The sequence below is a fragment of the Lynx canadensis genome, chromosome D3, assembly GCF_007474595.2.
Source record: "Lynx canadensis isolate LIC74 chromosome D3, mLynCan4.pri.v2, whole genome shotgun sequence".
NCBI classification, from domain to species: domain Eukaryota; kingdom Metazoa; phylum Chordata; class Mammalia; order Carnivora; family Felidae; genus Lynx; species Lynx canadensis.
Window position 1 is genome coordinate 79,370,287 of NC_044314.2, and position 22,312 is coordinate 79,392,598.

The 22,312-nt window shown below is 48.1% G+C and overlaps 2 protein-coding genes across 3 annotated transcripts in view; one reads left to right on the plus strand and one right to left on the minus strand.

Moving 5' to 3' along the window:
• Positions 1–9,065, plus strand: part of WSB2 (WD repeat and SOCS box containing 2) — a 22,748-nt gene extending 13,683 nt beyond the window's left edge. For both annotated transcript variants that reach the window (XM_030335999.1, XM_030335998.1), the window contains 5 exons: positions 2,877–2,977; positions 4,163–4,335; positions 5,080–5,190; positions 5,314–5,421; positions 6,072–9,065. In XM_030335999.1, the coding sequence (XP_030191859.1) occupies positions 2,877–2,977; positions 4,163–4,335; positions 5,080–5,190; positions 5,314–5,421; positions 6,072–6,234 (656 nt within the window). In that variant the 3' untranslated portion in view covers positions 6,235–9,065. The remainder of the gene's footprint in view (positions 1–2,876; positions 2,978–4,162; positions 4,336–5,079; positions 5,191–5,313; positions 5,422–6,071) is intronic.
• On the minus strand, positions 7,948–19,787 carry RFC5 (replication factor C subunit 5). The gene is made up of 11 exons (XM_030336000.1): positions 19,610–19,787; positions 18,001–18,065; positions 17,595–17,731; positions 16,359–16,438; positions 15,187–15,260; positions 13,188–13,347; positions 12,368–12,449; positions 11,843–11,972; positions 10,988–11,065; positions 9,887–9,941; positions 7,948–8,827 (listed from the first exon to the last, which is right to left on the minus strand). The coding sequence occupies exons 1-11, from the start codon at positions 19,672–19,674 to the stop codon at positions 8,731–8,733; spliced, it is 1,023 nt and encodes a 340-aa protein (XP_030191860.1). The 5' UTR covers positions 19,675–19,787; the 3' UTR covers positions 7,948–8,730.
• Between the last annotated feature and the right edge of the window lie 2,525 nt (positions 19,788–22,312).

Consider the following 22,312-nt stretch of genomic DNA (forward strand, 5'->3'; position numbering starts at 1 on the left):
AGAGAGGAAGAGAGAGAGGGAGACACAGAATCCAAAGCAGGCTGCAGGCTCCAGGCTCTGAGCTGTCAGCACAGAGCCTGACTTAGGGCTTGAACCCATGAACTGCGAGATCATGACCTGAGCCTAAGTTGGACGCTTAACTGGCTTAGCCACCCAGGCGCCCCTGTGCATGATAATTCTTTGTTCCAGGCCGTCCTGTGCGTTCTGGGAGTTGAGCAGCACCCCTGACCCCTACCCATTAGATACCAGGTGCACCTTTTCTTGTTCTGACAACCAAAATGTCTCCAGACACCACGCCCTGTCCATGTGAAGGGCAGAGTCTCCCCAGGTTAGGAACCACAGATCTAGAAGTCCTCCGTGTGGGATACTTCCTGTCAGAAATCATGTTTCTCTGTGAAGCGAAATCTTTGCCTAGAGGAAATCTCTTAGACTTGAGAGGGTCAACTTTTGTGGAATTTTGCTGTGAGCAGAACCACATACAGAGGTGGCCCAGCAAAGAATTCCATACATCTCCAGTATTGAGCTTTAACTGGAAAGGTGACATAGGGAAGGGGAATTTATCTCCAGGCCACTTCTTCCCCACATGGGCAGGGATTCGGGGGCTGGAGGGAGGAAATGGCGACGTGGACAGTTGATGAAGAGGGTGTTCATCCCTGATAACGCAGAGGGACCGGTATTCCTGCCTCAGCCGTGACAGGGCCAGCTCCCCACAACCATGAGCTACTCCTGCCCTCTTAGAAACAAGCCTGCTGGGGGCGCCTCGGTGGCTCAGTCGGTTGAGCGTCCGACTTCAGCTCAGGTCATGATCTCGTGGTCTGTGAGTTCGAGCCCCGCGGAGCTTGTTTCAGATTCTGTGTCTCCCTCTCTCTCTGCCCCTCCCCTGCTCATGCTCTGTTTCTCTCTCTCTGTCAAAAATAAATAAAAACATTAAAGAAAAGAAACGAGCCCACTGACTTGTCAAACAGCCAAGGAGGTGCTTGTGGTGTCCTTATCCAGGGGCATCTGGTCACCAAGAGAACTCTGGCAGTTTCTGCCCTTGGCTGTGGAACGTGAAGTCATAAGATAGGTCTGCTGCCTGGGAAGGCTCCTCCAAGGTGGCGCCATTGTTAATGCATCCTGAGGCAGCTTGTTGCCACCACATAAGGAAGGTTCTTGAAGAGACTTGAAAGTCTTTCAGTGGTTAGGGGCTCCTGGGTGGCTTTGTGGGTTGAGCATCCGACTTCGGCTCAGGTCATGATCTCGCGGTTTGTGAGTTCGAGCCCCGCCTCGGGCTCTGTGCTCAGAGCCTGGAGCCTGCTTCGGATTCCGTGTCTCCCTCTCTTTCTCTGCCCCTCTCCTGCTCACATTCTGTCTCTCTCAAAAATAAAAAAAAATTAGAAAAAAAATTTCTTTTAAATAATAAAACCTTTCAGTGGTTGGGAAGGCAGGACTAGCTGAAGGGGACTGGGAGCAGGCCAGTGTACTAGGGCATTCCCAGGAGGGGAGGGGATGAAGTCGTGTTCCCAGGTCCTGGGCCTGGCCCTGCCCTTCTGCCTGAATTTGTTCAACACTCACAGCCACCCTGGGGATAGGTGCTGCTCTGATATGACAGCTGAAGAAACCATGACTTACCTAAAAAAAAAAAAATTATATGGACCCACATACATATATGTAAACTCTTCAATGCATGACTCTATGTGTTCATGTAAACTTTTTTTCCCCCTTTTTCCCCTTTCAAACCCAAGTTCGTCTTGGTACCTCTTCCTACCCCGTCTCTTTCCGCATCTCATCCTCCCCTCCCATTGCATCCTTCCCTGTATTCCCCCGGCAACCTCCTGGCCCATGCTCGCAGCCTTCCGCATTTCCCTGTATACTTACTTGCATATTCCTGCTTGGAATCAGGGGTCAGTTATGGATTTGGGAGTCATCGTTCCACAAAAAGATTCATGTTATTCGCATATTTTATGCAAAATAGTACTCCATGGAAATTCTAATTTTTTTTTCTTAATGTTTATTTGTCTTTGAGAGAGAAACAGAGCGTGAGCAGGGGAGGGGTAGAGGGAGAGGGACACACAGAATCCGAAGCAGGCTTCAGGCCCTGAGCTGCCAGCACAGAGCCCGACATGGGGCTCGAATTCATGAACCGCAAGATCATGTGACCTGAGCCGAAGTCAGACGCTCAGACGCTCAACTGACTGAGCCACCCAGGCGCCCCTTCCGTGGAAATTCTAGGTCCCTAATGCCATCTGAATTAACGGAGTAGATGTATTCCATATATTTACCCATTCTCTTATGCTTATGGATGGACATTTTAGTTTTTCCCCAAAACAGAACTGGAGAGGTTATGTAAGTGGCCCTTATGTGCTGAGGAAACCGTGGAGTCAGGGTTCAGACCCAAGTTCGCCTGACAGCAGAGCACGTGGCCCTCATTACTCTGCACCGTTGCTCATCCAGACACTCTGGGGAGGGTGAGAGAGCAGGAGAGGGGGAAGCCATTACAGAGTGTAAATGACAGAAATACAGATAAAACAGTCTCAAATTTGGGAGGATGCTTCAAAGTTCTAGAGGTGGTTGAGGGACCTAAAAAGAATGTTCTCTCATGTCAAAGGGATCTGTCAGATCTGATCTATGTATACAGCCTTTCTCCCATTGATCTGGTGGGTTTTGGTGAAACAGAAAGTAGTGATTTCCTTGGGGATCAGAATATCGTATGAATCGGTTTCAGTGTTTAATGACAAGTCCTGTCTTCTTCCTCTGCGTGAAAAAAGTGGGCCTTTGGGCTCAGCTGACAGAGAACCAGATGGGTGTACTGGGCAGGTGGGTGACCACCAGCTCTCCGGTCTTCTGACTTTGTGGTTTCGGGAACTGGCTCACCATTCGCTCCTTTTCTGTGCCAGGTAAACAGATCCAGGTGTTATCGGGCCACCTGCAGTGGGTTTACTGCTGCTCTGTCTCCCCGGACTGCAGCATGCTGTGCTCTGCAGCTGGAGAGAAGTCGGTAAGTCTCAAACGTTGGGTACCATTTTCTCTGCTGCCTGAGTTCTGCGAGACCTGGAGGTCTGAATGGGCCTCGCGTGAGAGGGAAAGTAGGCCCAGTGCCTCAAGATTCATGTGCAAACCAGCCCCAACAGAAGGCATGCTTGTGGGCCGTGACCTCCTCTTGCACACCTCTCTTCTGATACGCACTTTGACACAAACCAGAAGAGAGGAGATGCTTGAAGTGGGTGGTTGCTCTCACCACTGGATGAGGGCTGTCTGCCTTCACAAAATGGTAAAGGTGTGCTTTTTAAATTTCTTTCCCCTCCCCAGAGTCTTAAGAATTTAAAAGTTGCAGCCCATGTATGGGTCTAATTTCCTTTGAACCATTTAACTTGAATCTACAGAATTGGGAATGCCATTTCAAATCAGAATGGACAGTTACGTGTGGAACTTTGTCCTGAAATCCTGTCCGTTATTTCAGAAAGTATTAGAAACCCAAGAACAGTTTGCGAACGTTTTGTTTGAAGTTTAGATCTGTATTGAGCTATTTGCTATGATCAACCAAAAGTTAAGAGTTCACTATATGGTACAGCCCAGGTGGTTAATCATTCGTTTGGGGTTTGGAACTACGTGAAACCGAGTTTTCTTAAAGGGAAGAAAATAAAATCCCGTTTTTAACGATTAAAGGTTTAAAGTGATGAACTGTGTCAGACGTATGCACGATCGTGGGGCAGATTTCCACCATTCTGTGAACTCGTGGTGTAAAATGGCTCGACAGGGTACGATCGCTTTGTTGGGAGCCCTGGGGTTCACCTCGGACCCTGCTGTTTGGTTTTAAGTGAAAGGACAAGATAATTCTTGGCTTAGGTCTGCTTTAGCATATACTGTGATCTTGCAGACAGGGTTCAGAAGCAGAACTCAGAGAACATTTAGCTGGTGGTCTTCTTGAGCTTGGCTGGGTTTATTCTCCCTTACAGTAAGCTCCTCGAACGTGTACGTTGGTTGAGTGCCTCCAGAATTCAGACCTGTTTCTTTACTTAAACCTTTACGATGCGTTCTGGAAGAGCTGCACAAAGCGGGAGTGGAGAGCTTGGCTTCACCTGGCCACGGGGCCTGACGTGGGCATCGCTGTGTCACTCGCTCACCGTTCACATTCTAAGCAGCTTGCTGCCACCCCTGACCAGGCACCTGTTCCTTTCCACAGGTCTTTCTGTGGAGCATGCGGTCCTACACGTTAATCCGGAAGCTAGAGGGCCACCAAAGCAGTGTTGTCTCTTGTGACTTCTCACCTGACTCCGCCTTGCTCGTCACGGCTTCTTACGATACCAACGTGATCATGTGGGACCCCTATACTGGCGAGAGGCTGAGGTCACTCCAGTAAGGACGGACTCCCTGCTTAGGACTTTCTTGGCGGGGGTGGTGACTGATGAGAAAGCTGCCTTGGGTTAGGCACGTCCCTCGCAGAGTCCAGGGCATGGGAGGGGACAGTCTGGGTAAAAGGCACAGTGGGTTCGGTGTTTCTCAGGCGTTGGCTTGCAGGGGCACCTCGCCGTCAGTTACGTTCTCAAATTAGACCCGAGGGCTTCAGGGCTCCTGATACAGGAGGCGGTGTGTACTCTGGATTCAGCGTTAACGAAACCTCAAAATGACTCTTTCTTTCCATTTACTAATAACTGTAGTAGCAAATTCAGAACAGTCTTCTTACTGAAACTGGTATTTCCAAAATGAATTTTCATGTTCTCACAAACTTGGTCTTTTTCTCTTTGTCTCTGTTGTTTTCTGAAGCAAATAATAGGCAGTCCTATAATTATCATGTATCTTAACCTAAAAAAGGCTTTCAGTTTGTACTGTGGTATTAAAGTGAGGGCTGACCTACTTTGCATAAGGAAATCAGCGCAGGGAGCGCGACTAACCCTTCAGCCCCTCCACAAGGCACCTGGAGCCTTAGGAAATGCGCTTTTTCCCCCCAGTCTGCTTATCCTGAGGTTTTCCAGATGGGGTACAAGATGGGTCTTGAGCCTTTCCTAGTCGCACCATTTTGGCCTCCTGCCTGGGAAAGAAGGTGAAGGGTGGAGAGTGGCCCATCACTCCAGGCCTGTCATCCTGTTCCTTTCTCCTCAGCCACACCCAGCTTGACCCCCCCATGGACGACAGCGATGTCCACATTAGCTCCCTGAGGTCCGTGTGCTTCTCTCCCGAAGGCTTGTACCTCGCCACGGTGGCGGATGACAGGTAACGAAGAGACACCTCTGTACGGGGCCTCGGAGCAAGTCCCTGCGAGTAATTGTAGCATTACCCTCTGGCCTGGCCTCAGGTCTGCTGATGCGCAAACGTGTCTTTTCTCTCTCCGTCCAGACTCCTCAGGATCTGGGCCCTGGAACTGAAAACTCCAATCGCATTTGCTCCTATGACCAATGGTCTTTGCTGCACATTTTTTCCACATGGTGGAGTTATTGCCACAGGGTATGTATCTGATAGCTGAACAGATGGGTAGCAGTTTCTGCTGAGTGTACTATGCAGCTTTTTAAGGGAAGAAAGCCTCTAGAATTTTCTTGCCTACGGTGAAGCCTTTAAAGAAATCCAAGAGGACACAAAATTCTAATATTCTATTCTGCCAATACAGGTTATCATTTACTCTTAATGTTCAATCTAAATGTAATTAAAGAGCTGTGATTCGTGCCACTTAATGGCAGAAATTGAGATGATGCAGAAATTTATATGGGAAACCATTTAGGGCAGAGACCACCTTACAGGGAACGTCCATAATTCAGGAGGTGGCGCTCTTCCCTCCGTGACATTTGAACTCACGGTGTGATCTAGAAGGGCTGTGCTCCCAGATAGCCCTTTGGTACCCCACCTTTGGTACCCCTTTGGTAGCTCACCTTTGGTACCAAAGGTGTCTTGAGTTCTTCTAATCCTCCCCGAAGCCTTAATTATTCAGCATTACAGCCTTCACATCGATTCCAACCATCAGGGTTGCACTTAAGCGTTGCAGTTCACTCTCTGGGTGTCTCCTGCCGATGCAAGTCAGAGTAGGAAGGTGAATACCCGTCACAGTGAAAACATGTATTTCTGAGGTCGGCCTTAAAGCATCCGTCTCTGTTTTGTTTCAGGACAAGAGATGGCCACGTCCAGTTCTGGACAGCTCCGAGGGTCCTGTCCTCACTGAAGCACTTATGCCGGAAAGCCCTTCGAAGTTTCCTAACCACCTACCAAGTGCTAGCACTGCCGATCCCCAAGAAAATGAAAGAGTTCCTCACATACAGGACTTTTTAAGCCACGCCCCATAGTCTTATACTTGTTTTCTTGGTAGCAGGATAAACCTCCCTGGCAGGGGAGCAGCTGGAACCAGGGGCCAGTCATCAGGTCTTGGTTCCGAAGATCATTTCTTTTTGGGACTGTGAACAGAATGTAGGGAAACCAGATACCAGTGGACTAGTCACCAGGGATTTTCTCCGTGACATGGGGAGGTCAGTCACAGAGGGGGACTCCGGCTCCGCGACAGCTGAGCCTTCCCTTAAACCCTGAGTCCACTTACAGACGGCAGTGCCCAACACCTTTTAAAGTCATGGTTTTGATTCAAGCGTAGTTACTCATGTTGATTCGGTAAGAAGGGTCAGCAGGCCTCAGGAGCCTCTGTGTCGGGGCGGAGTTGGGTCCCTCGACTGGCAAGCGTGGCTTCTGCCCCGCACTTAAGCGTTGTCGTGTTTCACACACAGTGGTGACACTGTTCTGAAGTTCTCTCCTGCTGTGTCAGAGTGGCTTTGATGTTGGCAAGTGCCGTCCTTCCTCTGGCTCCCCTCTGACCGGCAGGACAAAATGCAGGACAAAGTTTTCACGGAGCCGTGTGCCGTGAGGTATTGACTAAATTGCAGCTGACTCAGAGGCCGTGCTCCCGACTGATACACTATAAATGGCTTTTTTTTTTGTTTTTTTTTTTTTATAAACAGTGGTGTGCATGTGCAGGCGATGACAGATGTGTATGTCCGGTCCCACACAGATGTCCCCCTAAACTGCATGACTGTTCAGATGGCCACCGCGTTGGCAGGTGTTTGCCATTTGTAGCATATTTATTTGTATTTTCTCAGCAGATGTTAAGGTACAACTGTGTTTCCCTCCACGGTATCTAAAAACCATAGTTGTTAAGCCGACCAGTTGTGAAGATGTCTCTTCTTGATTGTGTAGAGAATTGGTGTGGCCGCCCCTTCGGCTGATTCTCGTGTACGCGGTCTTCCTCTGCTGCGTCACCTCATCGGACTCCTCAGCCGGTGTCACCTCTGCCCCTTCACAGAAATAGCTCCTTGAAAGTACTGTTCTCCTTCCTTCAGTGGCGTGTCATTATCTGATCAAGACACCTCATTCCAATGAAATCTGCCTTTGGAAAATTTAATATATTTTAAATTATTTTAAAAGAAACACAACACCTTATCCTTTGGCTTTCTTACTAGGTGCTTTTTAGAGGCCAGTGTAACATTATAAAACTTGTTGCAAAAGTACGAGAGTCCCCCCTACCACCTTTGTTGCCGAAGAAAAACATTTCTTTTCAAGATGAGAGGCTTCCATCGAAGGGAAAGTTAAAAAGCTTTTGGCTCACCGTTTCATTTTTTCCACTAAGAAAAAAATACCACCTCTCAAACCAAGTGAGTACAGCAGGACAGCGGGGAATGGCTGGGGCCAATTTTCAATTTTGTGGTTATCTTGAAATGTCACCGCGTAGTGTGAGAGGCTCTGGGCGGCTTCTCCGAGGCCCCACTTTGCCATTAGCTGCAAACTTTGCTTGGTGTCCTCGGGGAATGGGTTGAACGCGAATGATGGAAGTAACCAACTTCTCCCTTTTGAATAGTATAAGAACCTGACATCTTTGTAAAGAATAGCCTCCGAGGAGAGCTTATTCTGTGATACCAGAGATGGGGGAGGCTTTTCACATAGATGCAAGTTGAATGACCGCGTGTTTATAATCGGCGAAGGAGTCACTCGTAACACAGCCAACACGCAAGCTGCTTTATTTTTATTGAGAAGAACACTATCATAAATGCAGCCTGTTTGCTCTAAAATAAACTGCCACACTGCACAGGGCCTCGTCCTTGCGGCTTCGAGTCCGGCCCACGCTTGCCTGCCCTCCTTGCATTAAGGAGGGAGTCCTAGGCCTGGCCCCCACGGGCACAAAGTGACTCTTCACTGTCCACACCGCAGTTAGGAACCTACTTTAAGAGGAGAAATAGACACTTTTCAAGTAAGGGAACCTGAGGCCCTGTGCCTCAGGTTAATGGGTCAGAAATCCATTAACACCTATTTTTTTCTTCATTAACACCTTTATAAAGTAGATATGGAGATGGTGCCACAGATTAGATTTACACACTTGATTCTGGAGATGTTCAGTTTACCTTGAGTAATCGAAGACACTGGTACCACATGAGATTTGGAAGCCTTTTGTTCTAGACCAAAGTGGGGTAGGCCAATTTCCTGCCATCTAAGCAATTGAATGGTAAAAAGCCTTAAGGCTAAAAGAAAGCATTTTACTCTTTTTTCCTGTAAAACAAATGGGCAGTGCAATAAGAGAGCTGTATATTAAAACTGTTTGCTATATACCTGCTCCAAACACAAACATGGTACTTTTTAAACCTTTGCCCACCCGTGTCTGGAACAGTTTTCCAAAACGTGGGGTGACTGTGGCTTCATCCCCCAGCCCGCACAGCAGTTCATCCCGTGACAGAGTCCCCTCTTCTCCAGTCACTGTGGGGCCTGCGAATGGTGGCGAATGGTCCTCAGCATTTAGGCCTCTGTGACGATCAGGTCCCTGGTGACCTGGAAAGCGGCTATGAGGGAACTCAGCTGAATCTTCTCGTTGGTGCCAACAGAAAGTCTGTACCTAAAAGAAATCAAACAAGGTAAGAATAGAGAATATCACGGACAGCTACCTTTTGACAAGAGAACAGTAGAGATCAAAGACGGAACATCTGCTGAAGGAGGAAAGGAGGCAGTAAAACTATCGTGAACAGTCCTCTTGAATGTGTCCCCTAACATTTTCTTCTCTGCCCTGAACACTCATTTATAATTCGATCCAAACTGGTGAGGAAAAGTTAAATAAAAAAATTGTTAGTTGTCAACGGCAGCGTCCTGAACTTAACTTTGTTCTAGCTGTACAGGGGTATGCAGAATTTACATGACTAAGGATTACTTCTTCACTCGCAAAATGAATTGAGAGAAATTATCATTCAGATTCCCTTCCTCTTAATTCACTGGGAAGTATGGCTGACTGTGGTTCTGTGCTCTAGTAAAAGGTAAAGCAGGACACCGGTAGTCTATCTTGCCACCTTTCAGGCGCCCAGCCAGCGAAGGCAAAATCACGACATTCACAGCGTGGGGCTAAGGGACCTAAAGTGCGCATGTGGAAAGCCAGAGATAGCAAATTAGAGCTGGCCCTGTGTTGGCCTCTGTTTTGAACCCAATGCTTTTGTCTACGTAAATGATAGCTGCCAGCTTCACTGGGGGCTAATAACTGTGTTTATGGAGCCAGGCAAAGTGGAAAATTGAGTTTATGTTTACTTTTCCCCCCAATATGCTTTGCTATGCCAAAATGCTTTAATAACAGCTGGATAGCCGCTTGTCCCCAAGTGACCTGGATGTCGGAACCGAAGCAGGCCTTCCAAATAACAGCATTTCTAGAACCGACGTGGACCAGGCCTCTGAGGCCTAAGGAGAAGCCTTTATCTCAAATATGTAACTGAGCTGAACCTGTCCTTATGTTTATTCATATGTTCTTTAGATACGCAAATCATGCCCTTCCCCATGTTTCTTTCAGCGATCTCACCACAAACGAGATTGTGCCATTTATGAATGATGTAGACAAAATTGCAACCACGCAGGTAGGAGGGAAAAAAAAACACTACAGGGTAAAAAAAGGAAAAGAAAATTGGGAAATACTCACTCAATGTCTGCCATTTTGGTCAATAAATGTACTCGAACTGAAGATGGAAAGTCAACTGGGGGAAAAAACAAAATCAACTGAGTGAGGTCTGCCACTCGCTGTTACCAAAAAAAAAAAAAAAAAAAAAAATCACACCATGATTAGGAATTTAAACATCAGGTGACACTAAACTTGTCTGGAGGCCTCAGATCACCAGGGACCGCACTTCTGAAGAAGTGAACACTACAGGTTTTCAGTTTTTACCCATTTTGTGAGCAGGTTCCAAAGTGGTCACAAGGACACAAGATCAGCAGCACTGCTTTAGCAAGGGGGCAGCTCTAGAAGGGAACTGGAAAGCCCAGTTCTCACTTGCTGTCCCAGTTTTACAAACAAATGTAATCAACTGAATTTTAAACATCTATTCACATTCATTTCCCACAAAGTGCAGAGCTGGGCTTGAGCGGACCATGTTCTCGGGCAGCGGTCGTGCCGGTTGGCCCGGTGAGGCCTGGAGAGGCCCCGGCAGGACGATGGCAGACTGGCAGGACGAGTGTCTGTAGTTGGCTGTCGCAGAAGGAAGGGTTTGCCCCAAAAGGCCACACAGCAGATCGCCTGGAGAGCCTGAGAAAATCCTGATGCCCAGTTCCCTCCAAAAGGCCAACTGAATTGGTCTGGGGGGCTTCCTATACACTGCCAAGGAGGAGAACCACTTCTCTGTACAGAAGTTACGACCAAGTGTGGAACTGCACGTGGTTCGCTTCAGACTGCTTTGGTTTACACTGAAGACGGATGTTCCTCCTCCTCTCCTTTTGGGGGAAGATACCCTTAGAAATGACAGCGTGAATTACAGCATACTATTTGCTGCTATAAAGTACAAACCCTTGGAGGAATGAAAGTTGGCCCTCAGGAGTTTCTTTCCCCAGCAGTTTTAGAGGTTGAGAGAGTAGCTGGGGAACAAAGTTTCAAATAGCAACAAGACAAAACTAAAACTGAGGGGTCAGGTTCATACTTCATTCCTGTTTCTTCGCTTCCAAAGTGGAGCCTCGTGTTCCCTCCCCATCACCCTTAAAGCCCGCCACCCGCCTCCCCCTCAGCTTCTCAGCTAGGAAGAGCCTGACTTACCTCTGTGCACAAACAAGTGTATCTCTGTCAGGATGTCCTGTAACGCCAACCCCTTCAGTGTTTTCAACTCTGTAATATCTAGAGAGGAATGGTTACGGCAAAAGGCACAAATTCCAGGAGAAACCCGCTGCACACAATTTTGAAGCCAGACTCTGGTCAGAGTGACTTTGGGAAGTAGGGTTTTTAATCCTGACACAGCTGTTTCTTTCGATTTGAACCTGCATGCGTTGGACCCCAATTCTTATCTTTATTTTATTGTAGAGTGAGAGTGTGTAAGGGAGAAGGGCAGAAGGAGACGGAGAGAGAATCCCAAGCAGGCCACCTGCTCAGCTCAGAGCCTGACACGGGGCTTGATCCCATGACCCTGGAGTCATGACCTGAACCAAGATCAAGAGTCAGACGCTCCAGCGACTGAGCCACCCAGATGCCACTCCCCCCCTTCTAAAAAATTGTTTTTATCTTCAACAAGAGCTTCCTTCTGTCTCGTAGAGAACAGAGCTAAATGCATCTCCCAGAAGGCTACCCCTAGCTTTCCATTTCACCGCAAAATGAGAAGAACAGTGGCCACTTGAAAATGATCACATCTGCCACCCCAAAGTCTAACTGCTTCTCTCATCTGTGAGGAAAGTGGCTTCAAGCCATACCCAGGTCAGAGACCTTCAGGAGGGAGGGCTTTAAAGGCAGGGAGCCACTCCACCCAGAGACCTGTTGTTCCCACTGAAAGCTGACCAGATACATACACAGCCAACTGCCTTTTGCCAGTAGGGTGTAGACACCGGCTGCAGCCTGGGCTCCTGGGCCAAGTTCTGGCCTGAGGTACCTAATGCGCCATCGGCAGGACGTGAGAAAGGATACTTCTGTAGGCTGTCGTGAAGTCTTGATTCAACATCCAGTCCAGAATGTTGGCGATGTCTGACTTGAGTGGGTGCCCAGTGCAGGTGTAGACGGTCTCCTCTGTCACCTTCCCAAAGGCCATATTGGTGCTCTGTGCAGATAGAGGGGAAGAATCATGGTGGCCGTCACCGCGGCGGGTGAGGAGGACACCGGAGGCAGCGATACAGGTAGGCAGTAATGTTATGTGGGTGCAGGGCAGCTCGAACCCCGCACGGTGTACCCTGGGAAGACCTGGCCTCGTGAGAGGATGCCACTGTGGTGTTACAGCTGCAGCGTCCTTCCGTAGCTTTCCCTTGTCTCCAGCAAATTATTCTTGCAATTTTTCAAAACACAAAGGTTGGGGGGAAATCTTTGGTACATTGTGAGATGGAGATCTTATCAGGTGTGGATTTCTGAATTTCTAGGTTGGCTGTGCTGCTGCTTCTGTCTTTCTTGAGAAACTATTCCAAAGCAGTGCCTAAAGATTTGCTAGGAGTAGTACCATACCTGCAGAATGTTCAGAGCCCTTCGCATATCTCCGCTGGAAAGAGTCACAAGTGCTTTCATCCCGTCCTCACTTATGTCCACCCTGAAAGGAGAGAGGCAGGAGGACCTCAGGGGCCTGGAGAGCGCGAGCGTTCACCAAGGGAACGAGATGGCCTGGAATGATTAAGGCTTTGAAGTAATGAAAGAAAGGGAAGGACGGAGGGAGCAGAACTCTCCTGATCTATAGGACCCAGAATTCACTCTGGTTTTAAGGATTGTGGGCTTCGCATTAGCAGTCACAGCCCACTCAGAGTCTAGAAAGACCCTTATTTAGGACCAGGCATCGCCATGCTGAGCGACGGGCTTTGAGTTCTGTTCTGAGAGGAAAGAGCACCAGCGAGGCCCGGAGCACGAAGCCAGAGCACCCCCTTCAACAGGCAGCAGCTGGGGTTGGCTACTTGGCAACCGATTGATTCTACAGAAGGAAAAGTCTCGGTACCTTCCCTTCTAGTCAAAAAAGGCTAGAGGCATCTTAGCAGAAGGGACCTGGCAGCATGCAGTCTCCAATGACAAAAGGAGAGTAGGAGGAAATCGGGACAGCTTCCACGGGGGAGGAGGATGGAATCAGGAGAAGAACCAAGTGCCGTTTACGAAGAAAGTCCAGGAGATACCAGAGAGGATGACGACAGCTGACAGCCCGATGCTTCCTGTGCCCGGCACCCTACTTCGTTGTCTACACACATGATCACCTGTAAATGTCAACCGGCCAGCCATCCCAGAACCCGGCCTACGCTGCTCAGTCCCCAGGGCCCTCACATTCCCTGCTTTCCGATGTACTTACTTCTCTTCTTCTACAACATGTTCCAGGCGGGGAACCATGAGTTCAGGAGTCAGAGGACCGAATCGGAACCTCGTACAGCGGGACTGCAAGGCGGGGATGATCTTTGACAGATAGTTACAGATGAGGCAAAAGCGGGTATTTTCAGTAAATTTCTCAATCACTGGCAAGGGAAAAGAAAACAACCTCGTGTCCATTCGGATTCTTCAAAAGACCTGGAAACCCTGAACTCTTCCATGGTCACGTGAAGGGTACAGAAAACAAGAGGTGCAGATTGCAAGCATGGAGGGGATGCTACTGTAACAAGAGAGGCGGTCCCTGTGGAGGTCAGGATGGAGGCACTGGCCACTCTCTTCCCAAAAGCTGGTGAACCGGTCATCTCTACAGGATTTTATAAAATGCTTCCTTTTTGATGACTTGCCCTGATCTGGCACCCCTACCATCGCCCTCCATAGCACCCTGCCCCTGCCATCCCCCTCCATAGCAACCCTGTCCCTGCCACCCCCCCTCCATAGCACCCTGCCCCTGCCATCGCCCTCCCCAGCACCCCTGCCATCCCCCTCCAGCACCCCTGCCATCCCCCTCCATAGCAACCCTGTCCCTGCCATCCCCCTCCATAGCAACCCCGTCCCTGCCATCCCCCTCCATAGCACCCTGCCCCTGCCATCCCCCTCCCCAGCACCCCTGCCATCCCCCTCCATAGCAACCCCGTCCCTGCCATCCCCCTCCATAGCAACCCCGTCCCTGCCATCCCCCTCCCCAGCACTCCTGCCCCTGCCATCGCCCTCCCCAGCACTCCTGCCCCTGCCATCCCCCTCCATAGCACCCCTGTCCTTTTGCATAAAATTCTATGGCAGGTTGGTGATGCCCCACCTTCTAATGGCGGGGCCGGGGGTACCTCCGTGTGGACTGTCCAGTGCACTTTGTCTCGAAGCCTTAGAGCATTCGAGAGAGTGATGAATTCAGAGAGGCTTATGAAACACCAGTTTCACTCTGCAGTTTCCCAGTGCTCTCGCATGGGGATCTGCCCAGACTGACAGCCATTCCACGGAGCAAATGCTGAAGAAAGGCTGCCAAGGCTTTTAAGATCAGAAGATACTCTAACTGTCCTCCTCCTCCCAAACATGGGCTGCAATCCACTCCTTCTCCCCCAGAACTCCAAAAGATTGTTCTTCTCTCCTAGTTGGTTACCTCAGAATCTTTTTTTTTTTTACATTTATTTATTTTTGAGAGACAGAGTGAGACAGAGAGGGAGGAGGGGAAGGGCAGAGAGGGAAGGAGACACAGAATCTGAAGCAGCCTCCAGGCTCTGAGCAAACAGTCAACACAGAGCCTGATGTGGGGCTCGAACCCACGAACCGGGAGATCATGACCTGAGCCGAAGCCAGACACTCAACAGACTGAGCCATCCAGGTGCCCCAGTTACCTCAGAATCTTAATGCCAGAGATTACCAATGTCCTTTCAGAGAAATCAACTGCACCAGGCCCCTTAAGACAGACAACTAGCGTGATACTCTCCTTCCCTGCCAAATCATTCCCTTGGCAAATAGAGAAGTCACGTCAGCTTTCTGAGTGCGACAACATTTCCAGTATTATTTTCTTGGCTACTGTGTATCTCGGGGTATTGAGAGCAGAAAGGTCTACCTAGCAGCTGAGGAATACAAGACGTTCCGTACCCCTTCTCCTCATCAAAGAATGCAAATTCTCAGCCCCAAAATGAACCCAGTGGAAAAGGAGGATGCAACACCTGTGTCTGGTCGGACCTGAAAGTCCCAACAAGGCTTCTCCCTTTAAGCTGCTGCAAGGGGAAACCCCCAATACAGGGAGATTTTTGTTCTAGACCGTTGGGTGGGATACACAGAGAAAGGGAAACCGATTTCTCTGGGCCAGAAGATGAACAAAAATTGTCAACAGCCCATGTCATTATCTCATGTCCAAAGTGCCTAATTCTCCTTCTAATGCACTCATGAGCCAACACACTATACCCGACAGGTCTTCCTACCTCTCCTCAAGGCGTTCTGGGCGTCTTGAGTCATGGCGTCAGCTTCATCCAAGATCACTAGTTTGAAGCCTTTCCTAGGAAAACAAATGGTACCATATGAAGATTTATTATTATTTTTTTATTTTAGAGAGACAGAGACTGTGTGCACCTGTGCAAGTGGAGGAGGGGGTGGAGGGAGAGAGAGAATCCCAGGCAGGCTCCACACTCGGCACTGAGCCCGACACGGGGCTCGACCCCACGACTCTGGGATCATGATCTGAGCAAAAATGAAGAATCAGACGCTCAACCAACAGAACCACCCAGGCGCCCCCGAAGATGTCTTTAATCTCCCTTCAATCTCCAGGCCGAAACCTACATGTTCACATTTGTGCCATCAGGCCGGGCCTCAGAGAGTCCACTCCTCCTTGACCTCTGAGTGAAGCAAACAAGTGTGGCTGTGCAGAGGACATGCCCATCACTCTTTCAACTCTTAAAGGGAACTGAGGTCTGACTTTTGCATTTTTTGTTACGCTGCTGCCTCTGGCACCTTCACCTTTGTCTCCACTCCGTGTCCTGTTGCTCTGGCCTTGCTTTTTTCCACCACCTCCACTCCTGCCTGCCTTCACCTTTCCCTTTTTATCCATCCTCATCACAATTTATTTTTGTTTAAATTCAAACTAGCTTAGGGGCACCTGGGTGGCTTAGTCGGGTAAGCATCTGACTTTGGCTCAGGTCATGATCTCACGGTTCGTGAGTTCAAGCCCCGCGTCGGGCTCTGTGCGGACAGCTCGGAGCCTGGAGCCTGCTTTGGATTCTGTGTCTCCCCCTCTCTCTCTGACCCTCCCCTGCTTGTCCTCTCTCTCTCAAAAAGAAATAAATTAAATAAAAAAATAATAATAAATTCGAACTGGCTCACTTGGTCCTAGGATGTAATCGGTCTTCAGTTAACTACTAAAAGTTAACGCTTCCCCAAGGAACTTGCTAATATAGCAAGTTCTGAGATGATGTTTTATTTTCACATTTGCATTATATCTTACCACCATCCTTGTACTTTATCTCTTTTTAATGGCTACTTTTGACAAAGGCATTGTTTACCTTTATAAACTGGCAGAGGGGGAGGATTTAAAACATTAAGCTCTGTCATCTCACTGATCAAAACCTCTAGGGAGAGAAATTATACAAATAATTCTTACTTAAATATTGTCCTTGTGCTGGCAAAGCTCAGGATTGGTCCCCGAACGATATCTATTCCTCGGTCGTCTGAAGCATTCAGCTGAATGTGGAAGAGAGAAGCCGAAATAAATTAGACACATGTTGGTGAATTATCTATGAATTAATTTATCTTTTCATCAGTCCAGCTCGGCAAGCTAGGTCTCTAGGTCTAACAACAGCTAAGAGATAAACACTATTAAAAAACCAAGATCACAATTGTATTTAAAACTCACAACTCACTAGATTGGTACATTACATTCTGAAAGGCCAACAACTGTGTTTCCTCCCCCTTTTGAGGACAATCACCGACATACTCTGGAGGAATAACTAATTGGCCTGGTCACAGTGAACACCTCTGGCATGAGCAGAATCGTGTTCAGTTTTAGCTACCGCAATCCAGAGCAACCCCGAAGTTACCAAGTCTTTAATGCATGGAATTAAGAACACTGGTGGCAGCAAGGTTCTAAGATCTCTGACAACAAAAAAAGTTAAACATTTTTTTTTTTGGAATAGACAATATTTAGAATTCTGTGATCTAAGTCTATCAGTCAAATCTCAGCAGCAGACAGATGGCAGACTCAGAACTCAGTGGTTTGAAGAGAATTCCATGAAGAGAGATTTTAAAAGGTAATGGTGGGGTGTGGGGAAACCACGAGGGCTACACAATCTCTCTGGGACTATCGGGGCCCGTTACCAGCCCCAGGTCCTCAGAAATGAGTTGGGGAGTGGTGTCGGCATCTGGAGAAGGCAGTGTGACTTGCTCTGTGGTTCAGGATGCTGTCAGCCTGTGGTGGCCCCCAGGGCAGAACCAGGCATCGTTCTCCTCTGACTCCAGCCAGGACCCCTATTAGCCAAACCTAACCAGGAGCCCGAGGACCAGGCAGCCTGCAGTCAATATAGCTTGGCCTTCCAGGGCAAGAACAGGGTGGAACAACATGACGAACAAATCTGGACAGCAAGCTACTGAGCGACCACTCCCTGAGTGACCACTGAGTGAGTAGAAGTTGGCAACGGCAGAGATATTTATCTAGCCCTACAGCTGCCCCTATCTAATGCCAATCCAGACCGAAACATCAATTCCAGGAAAAGTGACTCGAAATATTTTATGTCCAGCAAAGCAACTTACTTGTAAAGTAAAACAAATCTAAGAGAAAAACAAACAAACAACAACAAATCTAAGAGACTCTCCTTTGTAGACTAAGAATAATCCTATTTACCTCCAAGACCATGGAGCCAAATTCCTTATCTTTGTATAGCTGTTTAGCACAGGCTAGGATGGTAGAGGTCTTTCCTGTCCCTGGAGGACCATAGAGAAGCAGGTGCGGCAGTCGGTCTTCGCTAATAAATTTCTGAACTGAGGATTGGGAGGAAAGAGAGACCCCATCAGTTTCCGGGAGTTGCCTCATTTGCTGTGGGCCCTTGAGTTGGGCTGAATGCACATCAGCCTCACATCCAACTCAGAGGCAGATGCAGGAATGAAAAATGGGAAGGACTCAGCTCTTAGAGCAACATTCCATAAAGCTCAATCAGATCTTTCAAGGTTATTACTCAGCAGAGACATCACCAAGAAATTCATACAGGTCCTCCAACCAGACTAACAGCAAATGACACATGGATGCTTACTGGTACTCAAAATGTCCTGATGAGAAATCAGATCATTCAGTGTCTGTGGCCGGTATTTTTCAACCCTGAAATACAATTTAGCATGGATTATAACATATACAAATGCAAGGACATGCTGTTAGGTGCAAAAGAATCCTTTCATATCCTAACAAAAAGAGGAAGAGAAGCAAAATCCTTTAAGTTTGAATACAGACCCCTGGTTCTCAACCAGGGGCAATTTTGTCCTCCAGGAAACACTCGGTGATATCTGGAGACATTTTCAGTTGTCACAACTGCGTAGAGGGTGCTACGGGCCTCCAATGGACAGGCCCCAGGGATGTCACTAAACATCCTACGATGCACAGGATAGTCACCATGCGCACACCCACCAAATATCTAGCCCAAAATACCAATAGTGCTGAGGTTGATAAACCCTGCTCTGATTTCCCCTCTCCAGCTGTCTGCCTATAAATAATCTCAACCTGGATGGGCACCTATCATTTCAAAGTAAATTAAAAACTGAACTCGTTCCCAAATACACATCAAAGATGAATGGATAGATAAATGGCGGTCTATCCATACAAGGGAAGGCTATTCAGCCATAAAAACGACTGATGCACTGATACCTGCGACAACATGGATGAACCTTGAAAACATGGTGCTAAGGGAAAGCAGCCAGTCACAAAAGGCCACAGATTGAGTCTATTTATATGAATATCCACAATAAGCAAATTCAGAGAGAGAAAATGGATCAGTGGCTGCCAGGGGTGCAAGGGGATGGGGTGGTAATGGGGGAGTCACTGCCAACGGGTATGGAGTTTCCATTTGGGGTGATGAAAAGTTTTGGAACCAGGCAGTGAGATGGTAGCACGACATCCTCAGTGTATTAATGCCACTGAACTATACACTTTAAAATGTTCACAACTGCAAACTGTATGTTGTGTGTTTTTTCCACGATAGAAACAAACTGAACTCCTTACTAGACAAGACCGACTTGGAGCTTTCCGAAATCAAGCCAAATCCTATCAGTTTCTAAACCATCATTCAGATGCAGCTGTGAAAGTAAGACGGTTTGGAGTGCAAGCTCTGAATTCACCTGGGTTCAAATCCAAGCCTATTTTCAAGCTCTGGACCTTAGGCAAGCCATTTAACCTTGCAGTATTACAACTGGAATAATAACAGCACATACCTCCTAGGGTCCTTGTAAAGATCAAACATCTAACAGGGTCCTTGGTGATCTAACAGGAAGCCATTTAAATACCACTTAACTAGGGAGCGTTATCATCATCATTATTTCAGTTTAGAATTTGAACAATAACTGCATTGAAGATTATGCAAGAGTAGAGGGCATTTTGGCACGGAAGCCGATGCAAAGTCGGAAGGGACTGAACCGCTACGCTGTCACCCACCGCGTAAAAGGGATGGGGGCGGTGGGATTAGGGCAGCGGAAGACATGACAAAAGTCCTAAAAGAACGGAGGGGACTGGGGAGTTGCGGATGCCAAGGCGAACTTCTGGGGCTCCGTTCGGCTGCAGGTCGGGGGCGGTGGAGCGAAGTCGGGCTGCGGCCGCTCCACTTGACCACCCAGGCCACCGATCCCCTTCCCCGCGGCAGCTGGGCCTCCTCCTACCAGGGCAGGTTTCTGATCTTGGCCTCCGCGGGCTGCTGCTGCTCCTTCTTCGCTGAGGTCTCCATGGCGGGGTGAAGAAGGTGTCCGGGTCCGCTGGAGTCGTCGCGTCCCCCGGGGGCCTGCACAGCCACTAGCCACAAGCGGACCCCGGGACCCTGGCACTTAGAGTTCGCGCGCAAAAGCAACTCTCGCGAGATTTAGCCGCCAGCTTCCGACTTCCTCCCTGAGTCCCGCCCCCTCTCCGTTGCCAAGGCGCCGGTTACCACGTTACCGGTAGGCGCCGGCTGCCAGCCTCCCTCCGGGTCCGCCCTTTTAGACCCGCGCTGCTCTCTAGCCGGTGCGGCTGGGCTTCCTGAGCCCCGGGATGTGGGGGAGCTGGAGAGGCAGGGTCACCCCTTGCAGCCGCCAGTCATCGTTTCAAACTAAAGTCTCACGGTCAGTGCCAATTCCAGCCACCACCAAAGTTCAAACACCTACCGTTCAAAGGAACAGAAAGCCGCCAGCGCAAAAAAAAAAAAAAAAAAAAAAAAAAAAAAAAAATCCGGAGGAAAAAACAACCCCAAATGATGGGACCAGTTCTTGAATATAGATGCCCTAGGAAAAAAGGCTTGAAATACCTTTTGGCCCCAAAGCTGGGAGGTGAGTACTTTGAATTGATAAACGACTCCAAACACATACATTTCCAATCTACCGCCCAAATCCATGTCCCTCGCCCAACAAAATCTAGAGAACCAAGCTCCAGAAACAAGTCCACAGTGAAAACAAAAAATAAACTTCCAGCTAGGTGAATATGTGTAACTGGAAAGGGCTAGTTATTAAGCACAGAGGGCAGGGTCCCTGATCTGAAGATCAGAGAATCAGTACTAAAATTTTAGTGGGGGGGGGGGGGGGGCTGTTTTTTTGTTTTTGTTTTTTCTGAGATGAGGTGATTATAGATCACTTTTATTTTCTTCTCTCCTGCTGATCTGTATTTCCCAGCAATGAGTATGTATTACATCCATAATAAGTGGTTTTGTTTGTTTGTTTGTTTTGTTTATTAACGTTTGAGAAAGACAATATGGAGACAAGATGAGGCTGGCCTGGAGTCAGAAGTGTTCTTTTTTTTTTTTTAATTGATTTATTTTTATTGTTTATTCTTGAGAGAGAGAGTGAGAGCGTGAGCGGGGGGAGGGCCAGAAAGAGGGAGACACAGAATCAGAAGCAGCCTCCAGGCTCTGAGCTGTCAGCCCAGAGCCCACCAGGGGCTCGAACCTCGAACCGTGAGAACATGACCTGAGCGGAAGCGGGACGCCCAACCGACTGAGCCACCCAGGGGCCCCAGAAGTGTTCTGATTCAGAAGTAGCCGCTCCTTCCACCTTATTGCATCACTGACACCTGCTCTAGGAACACAGTAGAGGGACACTGGGGCAAATACATGATGACAGTTATGCTTTAACTCTAGTGCCTGCCTGGGGATTCATCTGAATCTGGTCAGATGTGGCTTGTGATATGACAGTGCCCATATTCTCTGCTTCGTCCCCAGCCAACTCTTAACTTTGTTCAGTTCCTTTGTGTTCACTCCGCCACTGAGCTTTGGCCAGCTTGCTTCTCTCCTTGTCCAATAATCTCTACTCCAAAGGTGTCTGTGAGGATTAAGGAACGCATGTAAAGCATCCAGTCCATTGCCACCTTACTCTCTCCTTCCCTTCTAGCACACTCTCCACCCACCCTGTTCTTGTTTCAAAAGCTTCCTCTCAAGCCAAACCTCCTCAAGAATTGGCTGGTCTGAGTATGCCTGTGAGAGTTCATTTTATGGGTTACGTGACTGGAGTCTGGACGCCCAGAAAGGTGGTAACATATTATTTTGGGGGGTGTGTCTCTGAGGGCATTTCTGAAAGACATTGGCATTTGAACGGGTGGACTGAGTAAAGAAGATCACCTCACCAGTGCGGTGGGTATCCCGCAATCCACTGGGGCCCTGAATGGAACAAAAAGGCAGAGGAAGGGTGAATTTGCTCTCTTTTGAGCTGGGACATCCATCTTCTCTAGCCCTCAGACATCGGCGCTCTTGATTCTCAGGCCTTTGGATTCAGACTGAATTATACCACCAGCTTTCCTGGGTTTTCAGCTGGAAGACAGCAGATCGTGGGACTTCTTGGCCTCCAGAATCACGTAAGCCTATCCCTGTGGTATATAAAATATAAATATGAATATAAAAATATGGAACATAAAAACATAAAAATATATAATATTGACTCAATAAATGTTATCGATGTAATATATAATATATAAACAGTACATATGATGTCATATGTTTTTTAAATCTACATAAATATAGATATAAATTACACATAGATAGCCATTCTGCTAAGGGGCCTTTGCATTAGAAACATGACGCTACCATCTCCTTGAGCTGGAAGACATGAATGAGACTGGACCGAGTTCTCATAAAACGCTGTGTGCACTGTTGTTCAGTTTGCTTGGAATGCAGAGTTCTTCTGAGTAATATTATATAGTTATGAGGTCAAGTATTGTGTGCCTCCCCGGTGGATCGTAAGCTCATTGGGAGGCAACGCTTTGATTTATTCAGCACTGTATTCCTGGTGCCTAGAATTGTGCATGGCTCAAAGGAAGCACTCAATTAATCATTGTTCCATGAAGGAATGAATGAATGAATGATAATAGCTACTATTCATTAGACAGTTACTGTGGGCCAGACAGTG